Here is a 16,925-nt window from a genome sequence, read left to right on the forward strand (position 1 = left end):
AATTTCTGGACTTGTATCAAAACAACCTTTTATTTGTTAATTAATAAAAGCTTATTTGTCATAAATGAGTAATTTTACAATAGAGTAATTTTTACACCATTCCTCGTCATAAAAACTAACTTTTAGATAAACATGAAAAATTGTTTTGTTAGCCTTCTTGCTGATGTTAATCTAAAAATTTATTTAATTCAAGAAAATAATATTTAATATTTACGAGGATACAATCTTAGATGCATGTCATTTATATGCTAATCTACTAGCGAGCCGGAGAAGATGGCAGTGGAAATTCTACAGTTCCAACGATTCTTCTATTCAATTTTATGAAAGACATCTAATTTTCTGCCAATATCGCAATATCGCATTCTTTCTCTTAAATCCTTTTTGAAACGATTATGTCATTTTACTACAACAGCCTAATTTTATTTCACCCGAACATAATTGTTCACAAAATGTCTATGCGACCAATTTTAAAGAATGAAAGGATCATCAAAATGTCATTGCTTTTTTTTTTTTTTTCTAAATTTAGATCATGCTATACCATATTATACATAACATATACCTACACTTGAGCTGTTGTCTATGATAACTATTTAGTACATGTAACATAATGCAGCCCAAATTTAGGTATCCTGCTTTTCATAGATTGCCCAAATCGCTAACTAAATGATGCCTCTTCGATGATTTGCACGAAAAAGACCTTGGTTGACCTACAGCCCATATTTTGCACTTTTCTTCGGTTATAATCAAGAAGATGATTTCAAGTTCGTTCTCCATATTTTACCCACCGTTAATTGTGAAGAAGATCATTTATATTCCTCACTTAATTATGATGGTTCATCTCTTTCTCTGAATTAAAGCACGAGAGATTTATTGACTTGCATGAAAGAAGAGAGAACATTCTAATCTCAAAGAACAGAGGGGGGAAAAGAATCTATATTACATCAACACTAATACGAAAAGTTACATTAGATTTACTTTACTTCAACCTGGTGATGCAAGTGTATCAAAAAATTTTAATTTGAAGGAAGAACTGAGGAATGCTTTTGCCAATTTCTCAGAAATTCACACGCTTTTAGGTTGGATCTGCTCAAAATCAAAAACCTCAAACATGACGCGCCTGACATCTGGCTTTCCGTAGACAGTATATGCAAGCCCATGAAGCGCTTGTTGAACAGCGGTGGTGGAAGGGTTTCTTAGACGTCGATTGTGCTCGTATGCATCTTGAACCTGTTCAGAATATATGATATATCTATGGAGATTCTTTTCCCGAAGATACCTCCCACAGAACTTGTTCATAAGAATACGTCTGTGCTTCTCCTGCAGCCAATGTCCAGGGGCATCTAGATGCTTCATCAGTAACCGCTCAGCCATTACAAGATCCTATACAAAAAATAAATAAATAAATAAATAAAGCAATAAAATTGAAAATGGACAGATATGGAAATGAGTTTATCACCACAAACACTGTGCTTTAATCTCTTTTTCTTTCCTTTGATACTTTTTCCCACCTAAAATTGGTTGTAAAAAGGGCAAAAGCAAGAATAACTCTTAACCTGGATCTTTTGGCCGACATACTCTAGTCGCTCAAAGCAAAACCGAGGATGCTCAAACTTGTATTTTGATGGATGCAAGAAACAAAGCTGTAATCCAGCAAGAAATGAAAGAATAAATAAGGAAATAAACAGCCGGGTGAGCATACTAACATACCAAAAATATCACCAAGTGAGTATCATATGTATAATGAACATTTGGCAATCCAAGGAAATTGAACTTCACCCATGAAAAGCAAATGATGCAAGAAATAGAAAAGTTCACAATCAAATGGCCCAGTTCTTGCAAATAGGTTGATTATGCACACCATTGAACCATTGAATATTATGATAAATGAAACAAATGCTATGCATATACCACAAAAATGATCTCTGATGATAGATATGACCAGAACTTTAGGATTAATCTGACATCAGTATACTCCTCTCTTTCATAATTATTTGTTTCTCAATTTATTTTTTCTCAAAAGTGTTGCTGCTAGAATAAGATGTACATTAGTTCAATGAATGTTGCACTTCAGAACAGCCATCTTCCAAGGTCAACATAGTTTAGGGCCAAAAGACAAGTCTTAGCACACCTATACACACATATATACCCTCTAATATAAAACACAACTAAGAGCTACCTGTAGCCCAAGTCCAAGTTCAATATTCCTGGCTTCAGTAATTTCTGGAATTCTGTCTTGTACCACCAAAGGATATCCCAGCGTTTGCATAACCTGGGGCCTGCTGTCAAAATCCCACAGATTTCCTCGAAACCTATGCATGCCTGGTGGAACACAAGCCCGGAAAAGCCTTGGCTGAGCAAAGAGAGCATCTTCAGGTGGCTGTAAAGGAAATAAGAATTAACTTGAGGAATATTCCAAACACAGACAAAAATGACATTCCCTTTGTCAAGGTAAAATAAAATTGACACCAAATATGTTACATCACATATGTGTAGGTATGGTAACGCATACATGATTGCAGCAACTAGCTTCAGATATTAATGCACTCTATGTTATCTAAAACAGCCCTCACTATGTTATCTGTGCAGGATGACTGCAAATTTTTATTTCCATTACTTACTTCCTAACACCATGTCAAGTTTCTTTCTTATTATTTTCAGTTTTATTTGAGAAAGTGTAACAGAATGAAAGGAGAACAAAATAAAGCTTGCCTTGTAAGCTGCAACATCTTGCCAAGTAAGCTTATTGCCTTCAAATTCGACGGATACATAATCTACATCTTCAAGTTGCCGCCTTAACTTTGGCTGGCATTCCTTATCTTCTGGATCCATCCCAAATACTTCAAAAAGAACACGATATACTTCTGGAAAACCAAAACACAAATATATAGCCCCAAACAAAGCCCAGAACACAGACCTGAACAGAACAATCAGCACAATCAATTCAAATCTATCCATACAAACAATTTTATAAAAGCAAGTTAAAAATGAGAACACTCTAATCAAAGTTGTCAATGCTCTAATCAAACCTTCGGCTCAAGCAACATATATTCTACAAGCAGAAGCAGGGAGAATAGGACACCTTTCTCCTAATCACATTATCCAATTCGACTTACAGACTGAACAAGTTTCTCTGAATCACATTATCATACTCTTATCCAATCTAACATTACAGTTTCAAATTTAAATAGAAGACAAAATGATGGATATCAAGTTTGCCAAAAATAAATAACCACACAACACAAAACAAACCAAATTGGAAACATAGGAAAACGTACTTGACGGGCGGTTCCCGCTCTTTTCTAATCAATCTATCCATCTCATCAAAAGGAAATATCAAATTCTGCAAACTGGCTGCTTTGATCCACTTGGGCAAATTCCTCCTCCCAATCAAACCAAACACTCTTTCTCTCATCGGAGCGGGCGACTCTCTGGGATACCTCTGCAAGAAAAACTCACAAAAGGCCAATTCAAGCACGAACTGCCCCAAAAAGCATAGCCTTGAATGCCCCGCTCTCACGTGCCTTGCCTTATTCCTCTCACAAAATGGGTGTTGGAACGCTAAGTACAACAAAGTATCAAAATGCTTAGCAGGATTATCATCTCCTAGTTGATCGGACGGCTCTAAAGAATACCCCAAAGCTTGCTTTGCCTCAAGCAAGTACTCATCAATCCATGTTTGATCCGCATTGTTAAGACGCGAAGGAGGCAAGCACGAACTCAACAAAGGGAATGATTTCAACGATAATTGCGGGCTTTTTAAAAACCTATCAACTAGTTTCTTGTCATCAAGTGGAGGTCTTAAAATGAACTTTTTGGGGGGAACTTTTTTCTTAGGAGAGGTAACCTTTTTCCGTTCTGCAAGCTCTTTGAGAAGCTTTTGAGGGCTGTTATGGGGCAAGTCTTGTTGTGGCTCCACCGCTACAGCCAAAATACGAAGATTTTGCGAGGTGGGTTTGGTGAGTTTTAGTGTTTTGAGAGAACTTTGGAGGGGAAATGGAGAGATTGCAGAAGAAAAAGAGATGTTATCAGAAACAAGAGACGCAAAAGAAGAAGAGAGCTCCATGTTCAGAGTGAGGCAACGATAAATATTTGAGGGTGGGGTTTTAGTTGGAATCCTTCAAGTTAATGAAAACGAAGTGGGTTTTGTTGTTGTTGCCATTGAACGAGGGTTTTGGCGCTGTTGAAAGTGTTGGCTGGTTGGATGGATAAGGTTAGAGAAACAAACCAACGGAGAAGCGTTGAGCGTGGCTCATCACAATCAGCACCGCAGCTGCTAATGCTAAACCAACTTACTTGTTCCGTCTGCACTCTGTAGACTAGACATAAGATATTTCACTGAGATGATGTCGTTTTAGTGACCTAATGACATCTGGCATTCAAACGCAGGCAGCACCGCCGTTTTATATGATCAATATTAAAAAAAAAAAAACAAAAAAAGAAGAGGTCTTTGAGGGCCGAGCTGGCTGGCTCGTTTAATTGAGGCCTAGTTAAACATCTTTGTTTTGAATTGACAAGCCCGGTACCGCCGACCCGATGCCAAAATTGGACTGGCCACGCGACTCGGACTTGCCATCTCCCTCCTTCAGTGTAAATTGACGAAACGCACCGCATTTTTTCCATTTTGAATTCTTGTTCGCGTATTGCATCAAACAAGTATTTCCGATGCTGATTTGATTTCTGTCACTGTTAAGTATTTTGTTCCGGCGGACAAAAAGCAAATAAAAGAAACAAGTGTTTTACCCTGACCGTGAGCTGGGACACTCTTTAACTCTTGGTTCAAATAGGTATGTTGATTATCTCAATTTAGGAGATTGAGAATGTTACTAATTTAAGAAAAAAGTATACTTTTAGTCTTTTACCTTGAGAGAAATAAATACTTATGTTTTCAATATAAAAAAAAAAATTAAAATTCTTTTTTTAACTACAATATTAACTCAAAAAATTGACTATAATATTTTATAATAAATAAAAATATAATATTAAAATAAAATGTTACAATATATATATATATATATATATATATATATATTAAAATAATTTTAATATTTAAAAAAATATTATAATACTTTACAATCTTATATTATATTACACTAAATTTTATAATAAATAAGTACCTGATATTAAAAATAAATATATAAAATTTAAATTATTTTCAATATTATACATGGGATATATTTTATTGATTGTAAAATCTGTTTAACCTAAAGATTTATTTAAAATTTTTTATAATAAATAAAAATATATTATTAAAATAAATATGACCATTTTTATTTAAAAAATTATTTTATATATTAAAAATATTCTAATATTATTAGTCTACAAGATAAATTAAACTATATAAGTTATATTTGTATTTATTAAAAAAAAATTAAAGTCAAATTTTTTAATTATTATCTACAAAAGATATTATCAACAAATGGAGGTGTTGGTGTCACATACTGAACATAAGTTGAGGTTAACATTATTTTTAGAGTATTTTAAGGATAATAAATTTACTGAAATTTAACTCAAAAGATGATAAATTGAAATTCATCACACATTACAAGCATGACATCTCTGGGAAGTGGAAACTGACCATTTTCTCGTTTATCTATTATTCCAGTATTCCCCGTCTACCGCCAAAGCAGCATACAGACTTTATGAACCCCCAACAATTTCTCGTGCGTCACACATTTCTCATGAGGGGCCAAATATTATTATAACACAAGCTGGAGCAGGTATTGTCTAATCGTCCGAATCAATCATAGAATTTCTAAGTTAAAAGTATTTCACTAGTACCAACATATAGAAGGGGACAATCTTTAGTGGTCTGGCTGGGCGTGTTTCATTTTTAGGGGAGGCATTGTTCACATTGCAATGCAACTTTTGTGGCTGAAATTTTCTGCGAGCTCAAGGCCAAGTAATGGAGACAGAAATGACTGGTCTTTCAGCAGATAGTGCCTGGACAATTATGTTGGCTTAAATATGCCCCTCATCTACAGGTTTTCGATAGGATATGATATGGATCCTTGAAGAGGATTTTCTCACTATTTTTAATGAATTTTTTTACCACCTACCTTACAATATTACAAGTTTCAAGGTATCTTGTATTCATAACACAACACTTTCTGTCGTAAATTAAATAGACTCATAAAAAGAAATATCATTTGAAGACGCTCACCAGATTATTGTTCACAGGACTCATAATAACTTTCATGTTATCATCGCCATCTAAGCATTTTCTTAGAACTCATTTGTAATTATTATGCTTCAATTTAATTTTGGAAATTGAGTGAATGAGTGGGTGAAAAGTGATAAGTAAACATATTAGTGATTTTATTTCATGTTGATTAGAAGCCACAACACCTTAACATTACAGTAGCCAATTTCTAATAATTACTTATTTTGGTTGGTGTTTGGATTGGAATTTTTTTTAAAAAAATTACTTTCGAGTACCATGCCCTGCGTAAAAGAACATCTAGGGTGGCCATAATTGCTTGAAATGCAAGCCACTGTTCGCTGTTGTAGGTAGCCAAATCCTCCAAAGACCGGCTGGTGTGATTAATGGGCCATAAAAGACTTTTGCTATGCATTATTGGATTGTGGACCCGATGGAACAATGAGATGTGCAATCATAATGTGGATTATTGATCAACTCAGAAATTTCGCGTAGTCAATTTTGTCGCAAGGGACTCGTAAATTGCGCGATGTGAAGGGACATCCAAGGGAGGCCTGTGACGTTTACGAAAGCTATACATACATACATATATACATATGAAAGGGTTGATGGATAGTTAACATCTAAATTAAATTTTTAACCTTTATTTTTCTTAGGATTCGAATTCACATGGCCAGTTTTTATTCTTTTCATCAACTTTGGATAAACATCATTTATTGAAGAAGAAATCCAAATATTGCACTATTTCTATATCTTTTATAATAATAGTAAAAGGGTAACCCAATTATCTATTGCCCTAATAGAAAGGCATGTAATAATAATTGTTTCGCATAAGAATAGAGACCCACATTCCATTCAGATAGCATCTGAAAGTTACCTGCTTAGATGGCTTTTTCTTTCTTATTTTGCTAATCAATAAATATTCGACAACTTTCATTTTAATGCAGTGAAACAGATACGTACAAGGAGGATGGACAAACTGATGAGACTCTTCAAAATAAATCAAGTAAGCACGGGTTAGAGATATTGGATATTCAAGCCTCTTAAGAAGTTCGTTATGATGAAGATCTTTAATTTTGTGGATGGGAATATGCGCCACGTGGAAACTCTTACCTTTGGCCGCCAATAAACATGCAACTATCTCATCTCTTCAGCTCAGCTCAGCTCATTAAGCCCACACCACACACTATTATCAACATCCTATGCTTTTATTCATCCTTCTTACTAACTCTATATATCCAAACTGCCCTTTAATTTCAACATATATTGTCGATATTATAGGACCCCCTTCTGCTGCTAGAAAACAAACCTAGTTTTGGTAATTCAATGAGATGGTGATCATTTGTGAGGCTGAAAGTGGATGGTACAGTTATTAGAACACTGATTGAGCTTTACTCTTATCACCATTGAATGTTTCTGCAGTTCAGGGTTTTATTGAACATTTGAATAGGGTCAAAAGGAAACAAAAAAGTACATGCTACTATATATCTGATGGAAAGATGAACATGACAGAGACCATCAGACTTTGCTATGTTGGATGTTGTTCAGGAAGAAGCTGCTCCCGTCACTCTGAACATGTCTAACAAGAAGAAGGAGCTTCTATCTACTGCCATGAAGAGAACTAGTGAATGGTTTGCTTCCTATCTTTGGTGTTATCTAACTTGAGCAAATTTATCTTACCTATTAAATTAAACTCTAGCTTTTATATTCTAAACTGCTTGTTTTAGAACAGAAAGGATGATATTGGAGATGGTATCTTTTCTTTCTCAGGATTTTTTCCCAGGAGATTCCTAGTGATGTCACTGTTCATGTTGGAGGAACTTCTTTTTCATTGCATAAGGTATAATTTCATCCGATCTATATTGCTTTTCAGTTCAAGTATGTTTCTACCTAACAGAATAATCAATAAGAAGACTAATTACATGGAGACTTGAACCTATCCGTTGTACTAATTCAGGGAGCTCTTGATGTTAATTTTTTTTCCACTTTGTGTTAACAAATTCTAAAAATCAAACCAATATAGAGAAGAACAGAAATCTAAAATCTGATTTGAATCTTCATCATTGGTTGTAATTTCCTACATCGATTGCAGTTTCCATTAGTCTCAAAATGTGGATACATTAGGAAGCTGGTTTCAGTATCTAGTGAAGCTGATCTTTCTGTCATTGAAATCCCTGACGTTCCGGGTGGAGCAGAGGCATTTGAGTTAGCAGCAAAATTCTGTTATGGAATTAATTTTGAAATTAACACAGAAAATGTTGCCGGGCTTAGATGCGTGGCAGAGTATCTTGAGATGACTGAGGACTATGCAGTCGGGAACTTAGTTGGAAGAGCTGAAGCCTACTTGAATGAAGTAGCACTTACGAGCCTTACAGGGGCTGTTACTGTTTTGCACAAGTCACAAGGCCTTCTTCCAATTGCTGAGAAAGTAAAATTGGTTGGCCAATGCATAGATGCAATAGCATATATAGCCTGCAAGGAAAACCAATTTTCTGGCTCCGGTAGGGCTGAGAGTGGTACTGACAATGCAATTTCTGATATGGTCTCTCATCCAAAGACCATTGTTGATTGGTGGGCAGAAGATTTAACTGTTCTGCGGATTGATGTTTTCCAACGAGTTCTGATAGCAATGATGGCAAGAGGATTTAAACAATATGCTCTTGGTCCTGTACTTATGCTCTATGCGCAGAAATCTCTTCGAGGTTTGGTGAGATCTCAACCCAAAAGTTTGATTTGTTTCTGTCTAATTGGTTAATGTGTTTGACTCGGAAGTCCTTTCTGGTGCAGGAAGTATTTGGAAAGGGAAGGAAGAAAATTGAGCCACATCAAGAACATGAGAAGAGAGTTGTTTTAGAAACAATAGTTAGCCTTCTGCCAAGGGAAAGGAATGCAATGTCTGTTAGCTTTCTTTCTGTGCTGCTGCGAGCTGCAATATATCTTGAAACAACCGTTGCTTGCCGGCTTGATTTGGAAAAGAGAATGGCCTTGCAATTAGGACAAGCTGTTTTGGATGATCTCTTGATTCCAGCCTATTCTTTTACTGGGGATACATTGTTTGATGTAGATACTGTTCATCGGATCCTGATGAATTATCTTGACTATCAAGTGGATGGCAACCGTTTGAGCTTCAGTGGGGATAATGAATATGTTTCCTCTCCACTAAGTGACATGGAACGCGTTGGGAAGCTAATGGAGAACTACCTTGCTGAAATTGCCACCGACAGAAACTTATCTGTGGCAAAATTCATCAGTCTTGCTGAGCTTATTCCGGAGCAATCACGGATAACAGAAGATGGAATGTATAGGGCCATAGATATCTACCTCAAGGTGCACTATGAGCAATTCCTTCATTTCTCAAATCTAATTTATCATTGAAAACATGGTGCTCACAGATTTTTTCAAAATCAATTTCTTCTCATTAGTCTTAGGGTATGTCTAAATTGAGGTGTTGTTCGCTTTAACCCACAATTGTTGTGGAATCAAATCATTAGTTGCCAAGTTAAAATAGGTGTTTAGTAAGTAGAAAGCCACAGCATATTTTTGGATTCACTGCTGAAATCTTAATTAGCACCCTTACATGAGTTACCTCTTACATCTTAGGTGTTAAAGTCATTTAACTGAAGTTTTTCATTTGGTCCAATAAGAATTGCTTTACGATCCACAGGCTCATCCTACTCTAAGTGACATGGAGAGAAAGAAAGTATGCAGCTTGATGGACTGTCAGAAGCTCTCCAGGGAAGCCTGTGCTCATGCTGCCCAAAATGACAGGCTGCCTGTTCAAACTGTAGTTCAAGTGCTTTATCATGAGCAACAACGCATTCGCCATGTCATGGACGGAAACCTCACGGGAGGAGATTCCCCTGCTGTTCCTTCCAAAATAAATTTATATTCCGCCGATCTCCACCCAGTATCAAATGAGCTCTCTAGTTTACGAAGAGAGAATGAGGACTTGAAAATTGAGTTATTGAAGATGAAAATGAAATTGAAGGAAATTGAAAAGTCATCTGCCAAATCATCAGCAGCCAGCAGTCCACTGGTAAACGCCCAATACTCTGCTGATAAACCACCTTTGCCTAGAAAATCTTTCATCAACTCTGTGTCCAAAAAACTTGGGCGGCTTTATCCATTTGTTCGGGCGGATGTTGTTTCACCTTCAAATCCAAAAACTCGAACTAAACCCAACAAAAACAGGCGGCATTCAATATCTTGAGAGTGGTTTGTTTCTACGCTTTTCAGGTCTCTATGAAGACTGGTTGTCAGTATTTGTTGCCTCTTTATATTTGTTGGGTTCCGTGTGATGTCAGTGTAAATAACCTTGTTACTGTGTTTCAATAAACATATTAATTAATTAATATGCAGAAGAAGAAGTGGTCTCATTTGGTGCATATTTTCTTGGACTAGTGTTTTTCTATGGCTAAAATTGTGAAAATTTTACTCTTTCTAAAGAAAATGAACTTGCAGAACCAGAAAGGCAAAATGTTTCTTCTCTATTTAAGCACACCTGAAAGATTGCATTTCATAGGTATGCATTTGAAGGATTCTACAAAAATGAGTTTGAAGGATTAATGTTCCTTAATAATCAAGCTGGAGGCCACTAATAATCACTGGTAAGGAAGTCCTGACAAGTATTTGGCAAGTTGACATGCGACATTCCGAGCGGGTTGATCTTGCTATATTGTTCGGGGTGCCGTTTGTTTTGGGCAATTACTAAAACCACGGAGAAACTTAAACCTATTATCAGATCTTTTAGGTTTGTTTCTTCTAAGCCCTCCCGACAGATTTGGGCGAATCCCTCTGCCAAACCCAACATAATTTACTCGGGAAAAATGTAAAAAATGAATGTCAGATATATAGATATATATAGGGAGAGAGAGAGAGAGAGGAAAAAGCACACCTGAAAGTCTCAGACTAAAAAATATAATCGATGGCAAAACTGTAAGCTATCTCAAGCTAAAACACACTTTTGACGTACCGGTTGTTGGCATTAAGTGGGGTGTATAACCGAATTATTGAGTCCTTTAAGATAATGAGCTTTAGAAAAAGCAAAAATAACTCAAGGGACAGGCTAGCATATATTGCGCATATATCTTTGTCTGATGCATGCCATCATTGAACCTGTGCCGTATGAGGAATTTGAACTTTCTGAATTTAGGCATGGTTGTTCTTGAACAGGCCTTAAAAATTCAAGACGGGAATCTATTGTTTATTTTGTGGCAGGAAGAAAAAGATAAACTCTCCTGCTTCTTGTTGGTGGGGAAATTTCCTAGTTGCTAGTGCCGAGTGAAAAAAAAAAGTCGAAATAAAAAGTAGCTAGCTTGGTATTTGAGTCGCACCAATCATGTTTTGTTTGATGAAATCCAAATTCAGTATTTGCAGTGTGTCCAACCTGCTTTGATCAACAATGGCCAACTAGTCTCAGTGGCAACTGTGGATAAGTTTTGAGAGAGAGAGAGAGAGAGAGAGAGAGTTTTATGATCTCCAGTTTCTGACAATAAATAATTTCCTACATTGTCTCAACTATTGTGGAAACAGCTTAAAGCCAAAACATACAAATCTTTGTTTGCCTTTAAGACTAATGACTCTTGTTAGACAATGCTAAACAGCTACTAAATCTATTAAAATCAAGATAAGCACAATTAAGACGATAATGCAATTCTTCGGACAAAAGAAGAGACAATTTCTGTACATAAGTCATCTCAATCAATCCACTTTGACCGGATCTGAAAATGATAATCATGATGTACGATTATAATTGATTAGAGATTATAAAGAAATATTAAATCAAAAGATGTAAATATAATGGGTTTTGCAAGCCACAGAAACAAGAAATTTTTACACTAGACTCCGTCACCCATTATACTGGAAACTAATAAGCAGAGAGATACCACACAATTAAACATCAATCATAAAGTTAGTCGATAGGAAGAAATCTAAAATGCTTTCGTATCGACTTAGTCGATAGGAGGAAATCTAAAATGCTTTCGTATCGACTTAGAAAAATTCATTTTCAAGTAATGTTGAGGCTCAAAACTTGCAATAGCCAAGCAGGCTGCTGCTGTTCTATTCTTTCCTGCTGCTTCAATATTTCTTCTTTCTTTAAAATGTCAGGAACCCGAACAAGCCCCAATTCGGTGCCTGCTATTACTTCTCTTGCTCTTATATTTGTCCTGTTTATGTGGCTAGATCCAGTGGAAGAAGAAGAGAAGCTTGCTCCAGAATTAGAAGACGTTCGCGTCGTCTGTGGTTTCTTCCTTCTCCTGGTGTAATTTGTTGGTCCGAGTGTCAGCTGAATCTCACTTTCATCTATAATCTCTAGCATTCCATCACCATTTGACTCGGGGATGTACATGTCTGCAGGCTGCTCGAGGTCAAGCATCATGTTTGGCTTGTGTTGTGTGTTATGATGCTGATTAGCCTGTATGATACTGATTCCGTTTCTTGATGATGAGTTCCACAATTCTTGGCTCCGTCCATTAGACCTGCTGCTTTCAATGTTCTTCATCAATATCTTTTGGATTCGATATAGACGATGAAGTTCATATACCTGTTACATCATTTTCAAACTTAGAATCATACTCATATATGTTCAAATCCCATTTTGTAGAAACAAATAAATTAAACCCACAAAAAAGGTACCTGCTCTTTGAAAGTTTTTTCATGCATTAGCATGGCCCTTCTCATGAATTCCTTGTCGTATGGGTTAAGAAGCTTCTCCATTGACGCTTGATTTAATATCCGAAAATACACTCAACAAATTATTGAAGTCAAATATCCTTGTTTCTCAGCAATAACTTATGCTAACAAAAATGCCTCTTCATCGATCACAGATAATCAGATATCCTCCCCTCACCATCACAGCTCTACTTTACCTGTAACATGGCATATATTATTACAAAGACTAAACAATAACAAGTATCTTTTCGTTACTCAAAGAAACTAAAAAGGAAAAACCAAGAAAGGATCTTGGACGCTTTAATGATTTTCTAATGTGCTATTATAACATCAACTGTTTTTCTTATGATTTGTCTGTTAGTTCAGTACTTGCTTTAATTTCCATCCATAATTCACTCATTTTGGGCCACAATAATAACTGCACATCAAAATATCTTCCTGTGTATGCTCTATGCCTTGACGTTACATGTGTGTGGTATATGCTTATCTCATGTATCTTACTTCGTCCCTGTGCTTCTTTGCAAAGAAGTGGAAGTCGTTGAAGTATGCAATAAGTGAAAATTGAAAAATAGGACCACAGTGTCGTTTTAAAAGAATGGCAGTAACGACAAGCCATTCACCGGTCGTTCGTTTATAACCAGAAGATAATAGCCGTTCACTTAGTAGGTTGGCAAGATGACGGATTGGTCACCACTCAGCATGAACTTACTTTCTCACTCGCCTAAGCAATTACTTAGCATCGTATAAATAGCTGTAATTATTAACCCAATTTAATTTAACCACAACTTGCGGAGGATTTTCTCCTGGATTTGAGGAATACATATTTTCTGTTGAAGAGCTAGACATGGTTATTAATCTCTAAAATACTTGGATTAAATTTGTAATCAACTTCATGCATGTTTCATATTTATTAATTGTGGTATTAAAATGAATCTGTGGTTCTTTGTGATTCACTGATATCAAACTGCAGTACAAAAAATGATGGGAATTGCAATCTCTATGCAAAATTACATTTATTTTACGTACAACTTAAAATTGCCAGTTCAAAGTTTTCCTGAGATGCAGATCACTAAACAAGAAAACCTCTATTCTTGAAAATCATACAAAACAATTTTTGTTAACTGCAAAAAGACTTGATTAGAAAGAAATAAGAATTATCACTATCAGAATGTTCCTTAAAGCTGAAGGAAAAGAGTTACATGCAGAAAATTTAACAAATTAAGAATAGATAAGAATATTCTGACCTGTAACTGTAAGAGTATGTCCAAGAGCCAGATATGATGAGGATGGAAAAGAAGAAAAAGAACAAGAAGCTCTTTCAAGAAAAAGTAAACAACGAGCCGAGCTTCCCTCTTGCACTTCAACTTAAGTAAGAGATATAGCTTTGCTAAATAGAGGAAGAGCTTGCAGAGCGAGTCACATTCTCCATCAGTATATACTGCAGAAGAAAGAATAAATTAAGACTGATGAGAAGAATTTAAGATTCTCTATTTCACACAGAAACCAAAGTGTGTGTTGTTGCATCTGGGGTTTGGGGCGTGCCAAACAAATCCCAGTGCCTTAGCCAATACCGTTCAAGTTTTGTGAAAGAGATGCCCCAGACAGGTCCAGCAGAGCAGATATGTTAAACTATATATAAATTAATAACTATAATATTTATTCATTCATTCATTGATAATACATTAATATTTTACTCTCTTTTTCTTTTCAAGAAAATAAATAATTCAGGATCTAAATTCTAAATATATGGACTTGTTGAGGATCACAAGGGCTTACATTGCCCCAGACAACCATCAAAGGAACAGCTTAGCCAGTTAAGGTGAATCACATGCACCCAAGAATTGTATATCACTAGTAACAGTTGTCTCAATTATATACTACATATTATCTCTTGGTCCACATTAATATTTTGAACCCAACTTAAGGTGGCATCTCCTGGCCCGCCGACAATTAGATCACGACCGTACGATAAAATGTGGGCATCTCTTGGAACAGTCCAAATTTCAAAAGCTAAACACTAAACTCAAATCAACAGTGTGCAGAAACTTTGAACCTTTGATCAATTATTATATTGAAGAACAATAAGGTCTCTAATCATAAAAATTATATTTACTTAGATTATATGGTAATCAACACATGGTTTAAAGATTTCTCAATGCCAAGCTAATGACAAAAGCAGCTGTAAATTTAATTTTCTCAGGGAAAACTTCATAAAAGCAGTTATATTTGGTCTATACAATATTTGATATAATTAGATGGGTCTATGCTGTTGGGTTCATTAACCATGATTTCCAGAGAAGAGGCAGCAAAATGATTATGGCAGTTAAATGACCATGTGAGTGGGGGTATTAGAGAAATCAATCAATCATAATACGAGATCAAATGGTCCAGAAAAGTGGACCCGAGAAATGGAAAAAAGATGGTACACATTAAATGTACTTGTATAAACTTACACTACTAAATATGTATATGAGTAGGAACAGAATCATAATATACGGCATATGGGTTGATCAGATCATTAGATCATAAGATCTTCTTTTTTTTATTAAGAATAAGAAAACTTAAAGTGTTAAAAGCTGTTTGTCATTTTTATGTTGTATCTCTGAACACAGAGAGAAAGAGAGAGAGTGTGTGCAGATCACAGACTGTGTAACTAGATGATCCAAGTTAAAAGATTTTGAATTTGGCTTAAAGAATATCAACATTAAAGAATATCAAAATTTGGGGGGGGGGGGGGAAAAAAAAACAGAGCCGTGTCGGCTCATACTTATCAAGAAAGGATGATCACTCAACTCACATGCTAGTTAGGTTACTGTGTCAACACTAATTGATATTGCAAATTGCAAGAAAAGTAAAACAAAGGAGAAGGGGAGGGGGGGGGGGGGGGGGCGGGGGGGGGGGCTGGGAGAGTGACATGGAAGCACGCGTTGCCGGTGTGGGGAGGTGCAGCCGTATGGAATGGTGGGTCCGAACTGGTGTGCTGAGAAAAGGCTGAGCCAAGGCCCCCCTGTGCTGTTTTTGGTCCCACGCTGTAAGAGATATATCGAATTGAATAATTAACCATATGAATAAAATTTATTTGAATTCAAATAAAATAACTACAGATCAATTGAATATCAGTCACAGCACTTGAGTTAACAGTGCAAAGTATGTTTCTCACCACTCGTGCTACAAGAGTTGGGAACAGGCTAGCTACCTAGCTTAGCTTCATTAGTAGGGGAATCTGGTTGCCGCCCGCCATGCCAAATAGCAGGTCCCTGTTGCTGTTGATGTCGGTGTCCATTTTGCATCTTTCAGCAACTCAGTGAGCAGATCGAGCACGCATGAAATTTTAGAGTCTTTCGTTAGAATTATAATCTACACATTCTCCTACAGTTGCTACATTACTGCTCACTGTAATCGGTTCCTATTTTTATATTTACGTTACACCTACGTACTCTCAATCTAAACTTTTTTATCGTAAGTTTTGTTTTTTTTGTTTTTTTATCTTAACCACGAGGTACCTTAGGGAGGACCCCAACTGTGAGAGACATCTTTAAGTCCGTACCACAACTTAAAGTAGAAGTTCCTGCTCAAACCGGGGGGCACAAATTCTCCCAACAAATGCGACTTTTATGCGATTCGAACTGGGGAGCAAACTCAATCAAGCCACTTAAGGGGATTCTATTGCCAGTGGAGCCAACACTTTGTTGGTATCGTAAGTTTTGTAATGGCAAAAGATTTTCAAAGAGTCACGGGGTCTCTCAAATATATTTCCTTTAATTTCCTCGATTTAGATTTTATTTGGGATTGAGACAAAACGTAACTTTTAAATTATAACTGTGAAAAAAATTATAATTATGAAATAAAAGTTAATAGTATTTAATAATTATAATATTTAAATAATAATTTTAATAAAATTATTAAAAATACAATAGATTTTTTTATCAAACAAGAAAAAAAATTATATTAATATAACTTCAAAGTTACAGCAATTAATATTTATAAAAAAATTTAATGCCCAATCTCAAATTCCAAATAGGACCCTATTATCTTTTTAATTTTTTTTTTATTTCAAAAACCTTACTATCTTTTTAATTTCAAAACATAGAGAGGT

General features: G+C 35.8%; 3 protein-coding genes across 6 annotated transcripts; 1 reads left to right on the plus strand and 2 right to left on the minus strand.

Annotated features, from left to right (window-relative positions):
- Positions 1–841: 841 nt before the first annotated feature.
- LOC102611521 (ribonuclease III domain-containing protein RNC1, chloroplastic) lies at positions 842–4,311 on the minus strand. The gene is made up of 5 exons (XM_006466425.4): positions 3,276–4,311; positions 2,710–2,914; positions 2,177–2,377; positions 1,554–1,640; positions 842–1,380 (listed from the first exon to the last, which is right to left on the minus strand). The coding sequence occupies exons 1-5, from the start codon at positions 4,061–4,063 to the stop codon at positions 1,063–1,065; spliced, it is 1,599 nt and encodes a 532-aa protein (XP_006466488.2). The 5' UTR covers positions 4,064–4,311; the 3' UTR covers positions 842–1,062.
- Positions 4,312–7,295: 2,984 nt separating this feature from the next.
- Positions 7,296–10,544, plus strand: LOC102611241 (BTB/POZ domain-containing protein SR1IP1). Its single transcript, XM_006466424.4, has 5 exons — positions 7,296–7,788; positions 7,928–7,997; positions 8,250–8,864; positions 8,945–9,484; positions 9,822–10,544. The coding sequence occupies exons 1-5, from the start codon at positions 7,688–7,690 to the stop codon at positions 10,365–10,367; spliced, it is 1,872 nt and encodes a 623-aa protein (XP_006466487.2). The 5' UTR covers positions 7,296–7,687; the 3' UTR covers positions 10,368–10,544.
- A 1,334-nt stretch (positions 10,545–11,878) lies between these two features.
- On the minus strand, positions 11,879–14,693 carry LOC102610728 (hypothetical protein). Of its 4 annotated transcripts, none has more exons than XM_052443956.1 (4): positions 14,606–14,693; positions 14,074–14,267; positions 12,794–13,026; positions 11,879–12,701 (listed from the first exon to the last, which is right to left on the minus strand). In XM_052443956.1, the coding sequence occupies exons 3-4, from the start codon at positions 12,872–12,874 to the stop codon at positions 12,165–12,167; spliced, it is 618 nt and encodes a 205-aa protein (XP_052299916.1). In that variant the 5' UTR covers positions 12,875–13,026; positions 14,074–14,267; positions 14,606–14,693; the 3' UTR covers positions 11,879–12,164. The 4 variants fall into 4 exon arrangements, with proteins under 4 accessions (XP_052299916.1, XP_015388248.2, XP_006466485.2 ...); XM_015532762.3 differs by lacking the exon at positions 14,606–14,693 and adding an exon at positions 14,401–14,580; XM_006466422.4 differs by lacking the exon at positions 14,606–14,693 and having other exon boundaries at positions 14,074–14,580.
- Between the last annotated feature and the right edge of the window lie 2,232 nt (positions 14,694–16,925).

Source organism: Citrus sinensis, chromosome 7, assembly GCF_022201045.2.
Source record: "Citrus sinensis cultivar Valencia sweet orange chromosome 7, DVS_A1.0, whole genome shotgun sequence".
NCBI classification, from domain to species: domain Eukaryota; kingdom Viridiplantae; phylum Streptophyta; class Magnoliopsida; order Sapindales; family Rutaceae; genus Citrus; species Citrus sinensis.

Coding starts and splice junctions, on each gene's coding strand:
- LOC102611241 (XM_006466424.4), top strand. CDS start 7,688: ATGTTGGATGTTGTTCAGGAAGAAGCTGCTCCCGTCACTCTGAACATG. Junction 8,865..8,944: donor AGAAATCTCTTCGAGGTTTG/GTGAGATCTCAA, acceptor TTTCTGGTGCAG/GAAGTATTTGGAAAGGGAAG. Junction 9,485..9,821: donor CCATAGATATCTACCTCAAG/GTGCACTATGAG, acceptor TACGATCCACAG/GCTCATCCTACTCTAAGTGA.
- LOC102611521 (XM_006466425.4), bottom strand. CDS start 4,063: ATGGAGCTCTCTTCTTCTTTTGCGTCTCTTGTTTCTGATAACATCTCT. Junction 2,915..3,275: donor GAGCGGGAACCGCCCGTCAA/GTACGTTTTCCT, acceptor TGTTCTGTTCAG/GTCTGTGTTCTGGGCTTTGT. Junction 2,378..2,709: donor AAGATGTTGCAGCTTACAAG/GCAAGCTTTATT, acceptor TTTCCTTTACAG/CCACCTGAAGATGCTCTCTT.
- LOC102610728 (XM_052443956.1), bottom strand. CDS start 12,874: ATGGAGAAGCTTCTTAACCCATACGACAAGGAATTCATGAGAAGGGCC. Junction 12,702..12,793: donor AAAAAACTTTCAAAGAGCAG/GTACCTTTTTTG, acceptor ATGATGTAACAG/GTATATGAACTTCATCGTCT.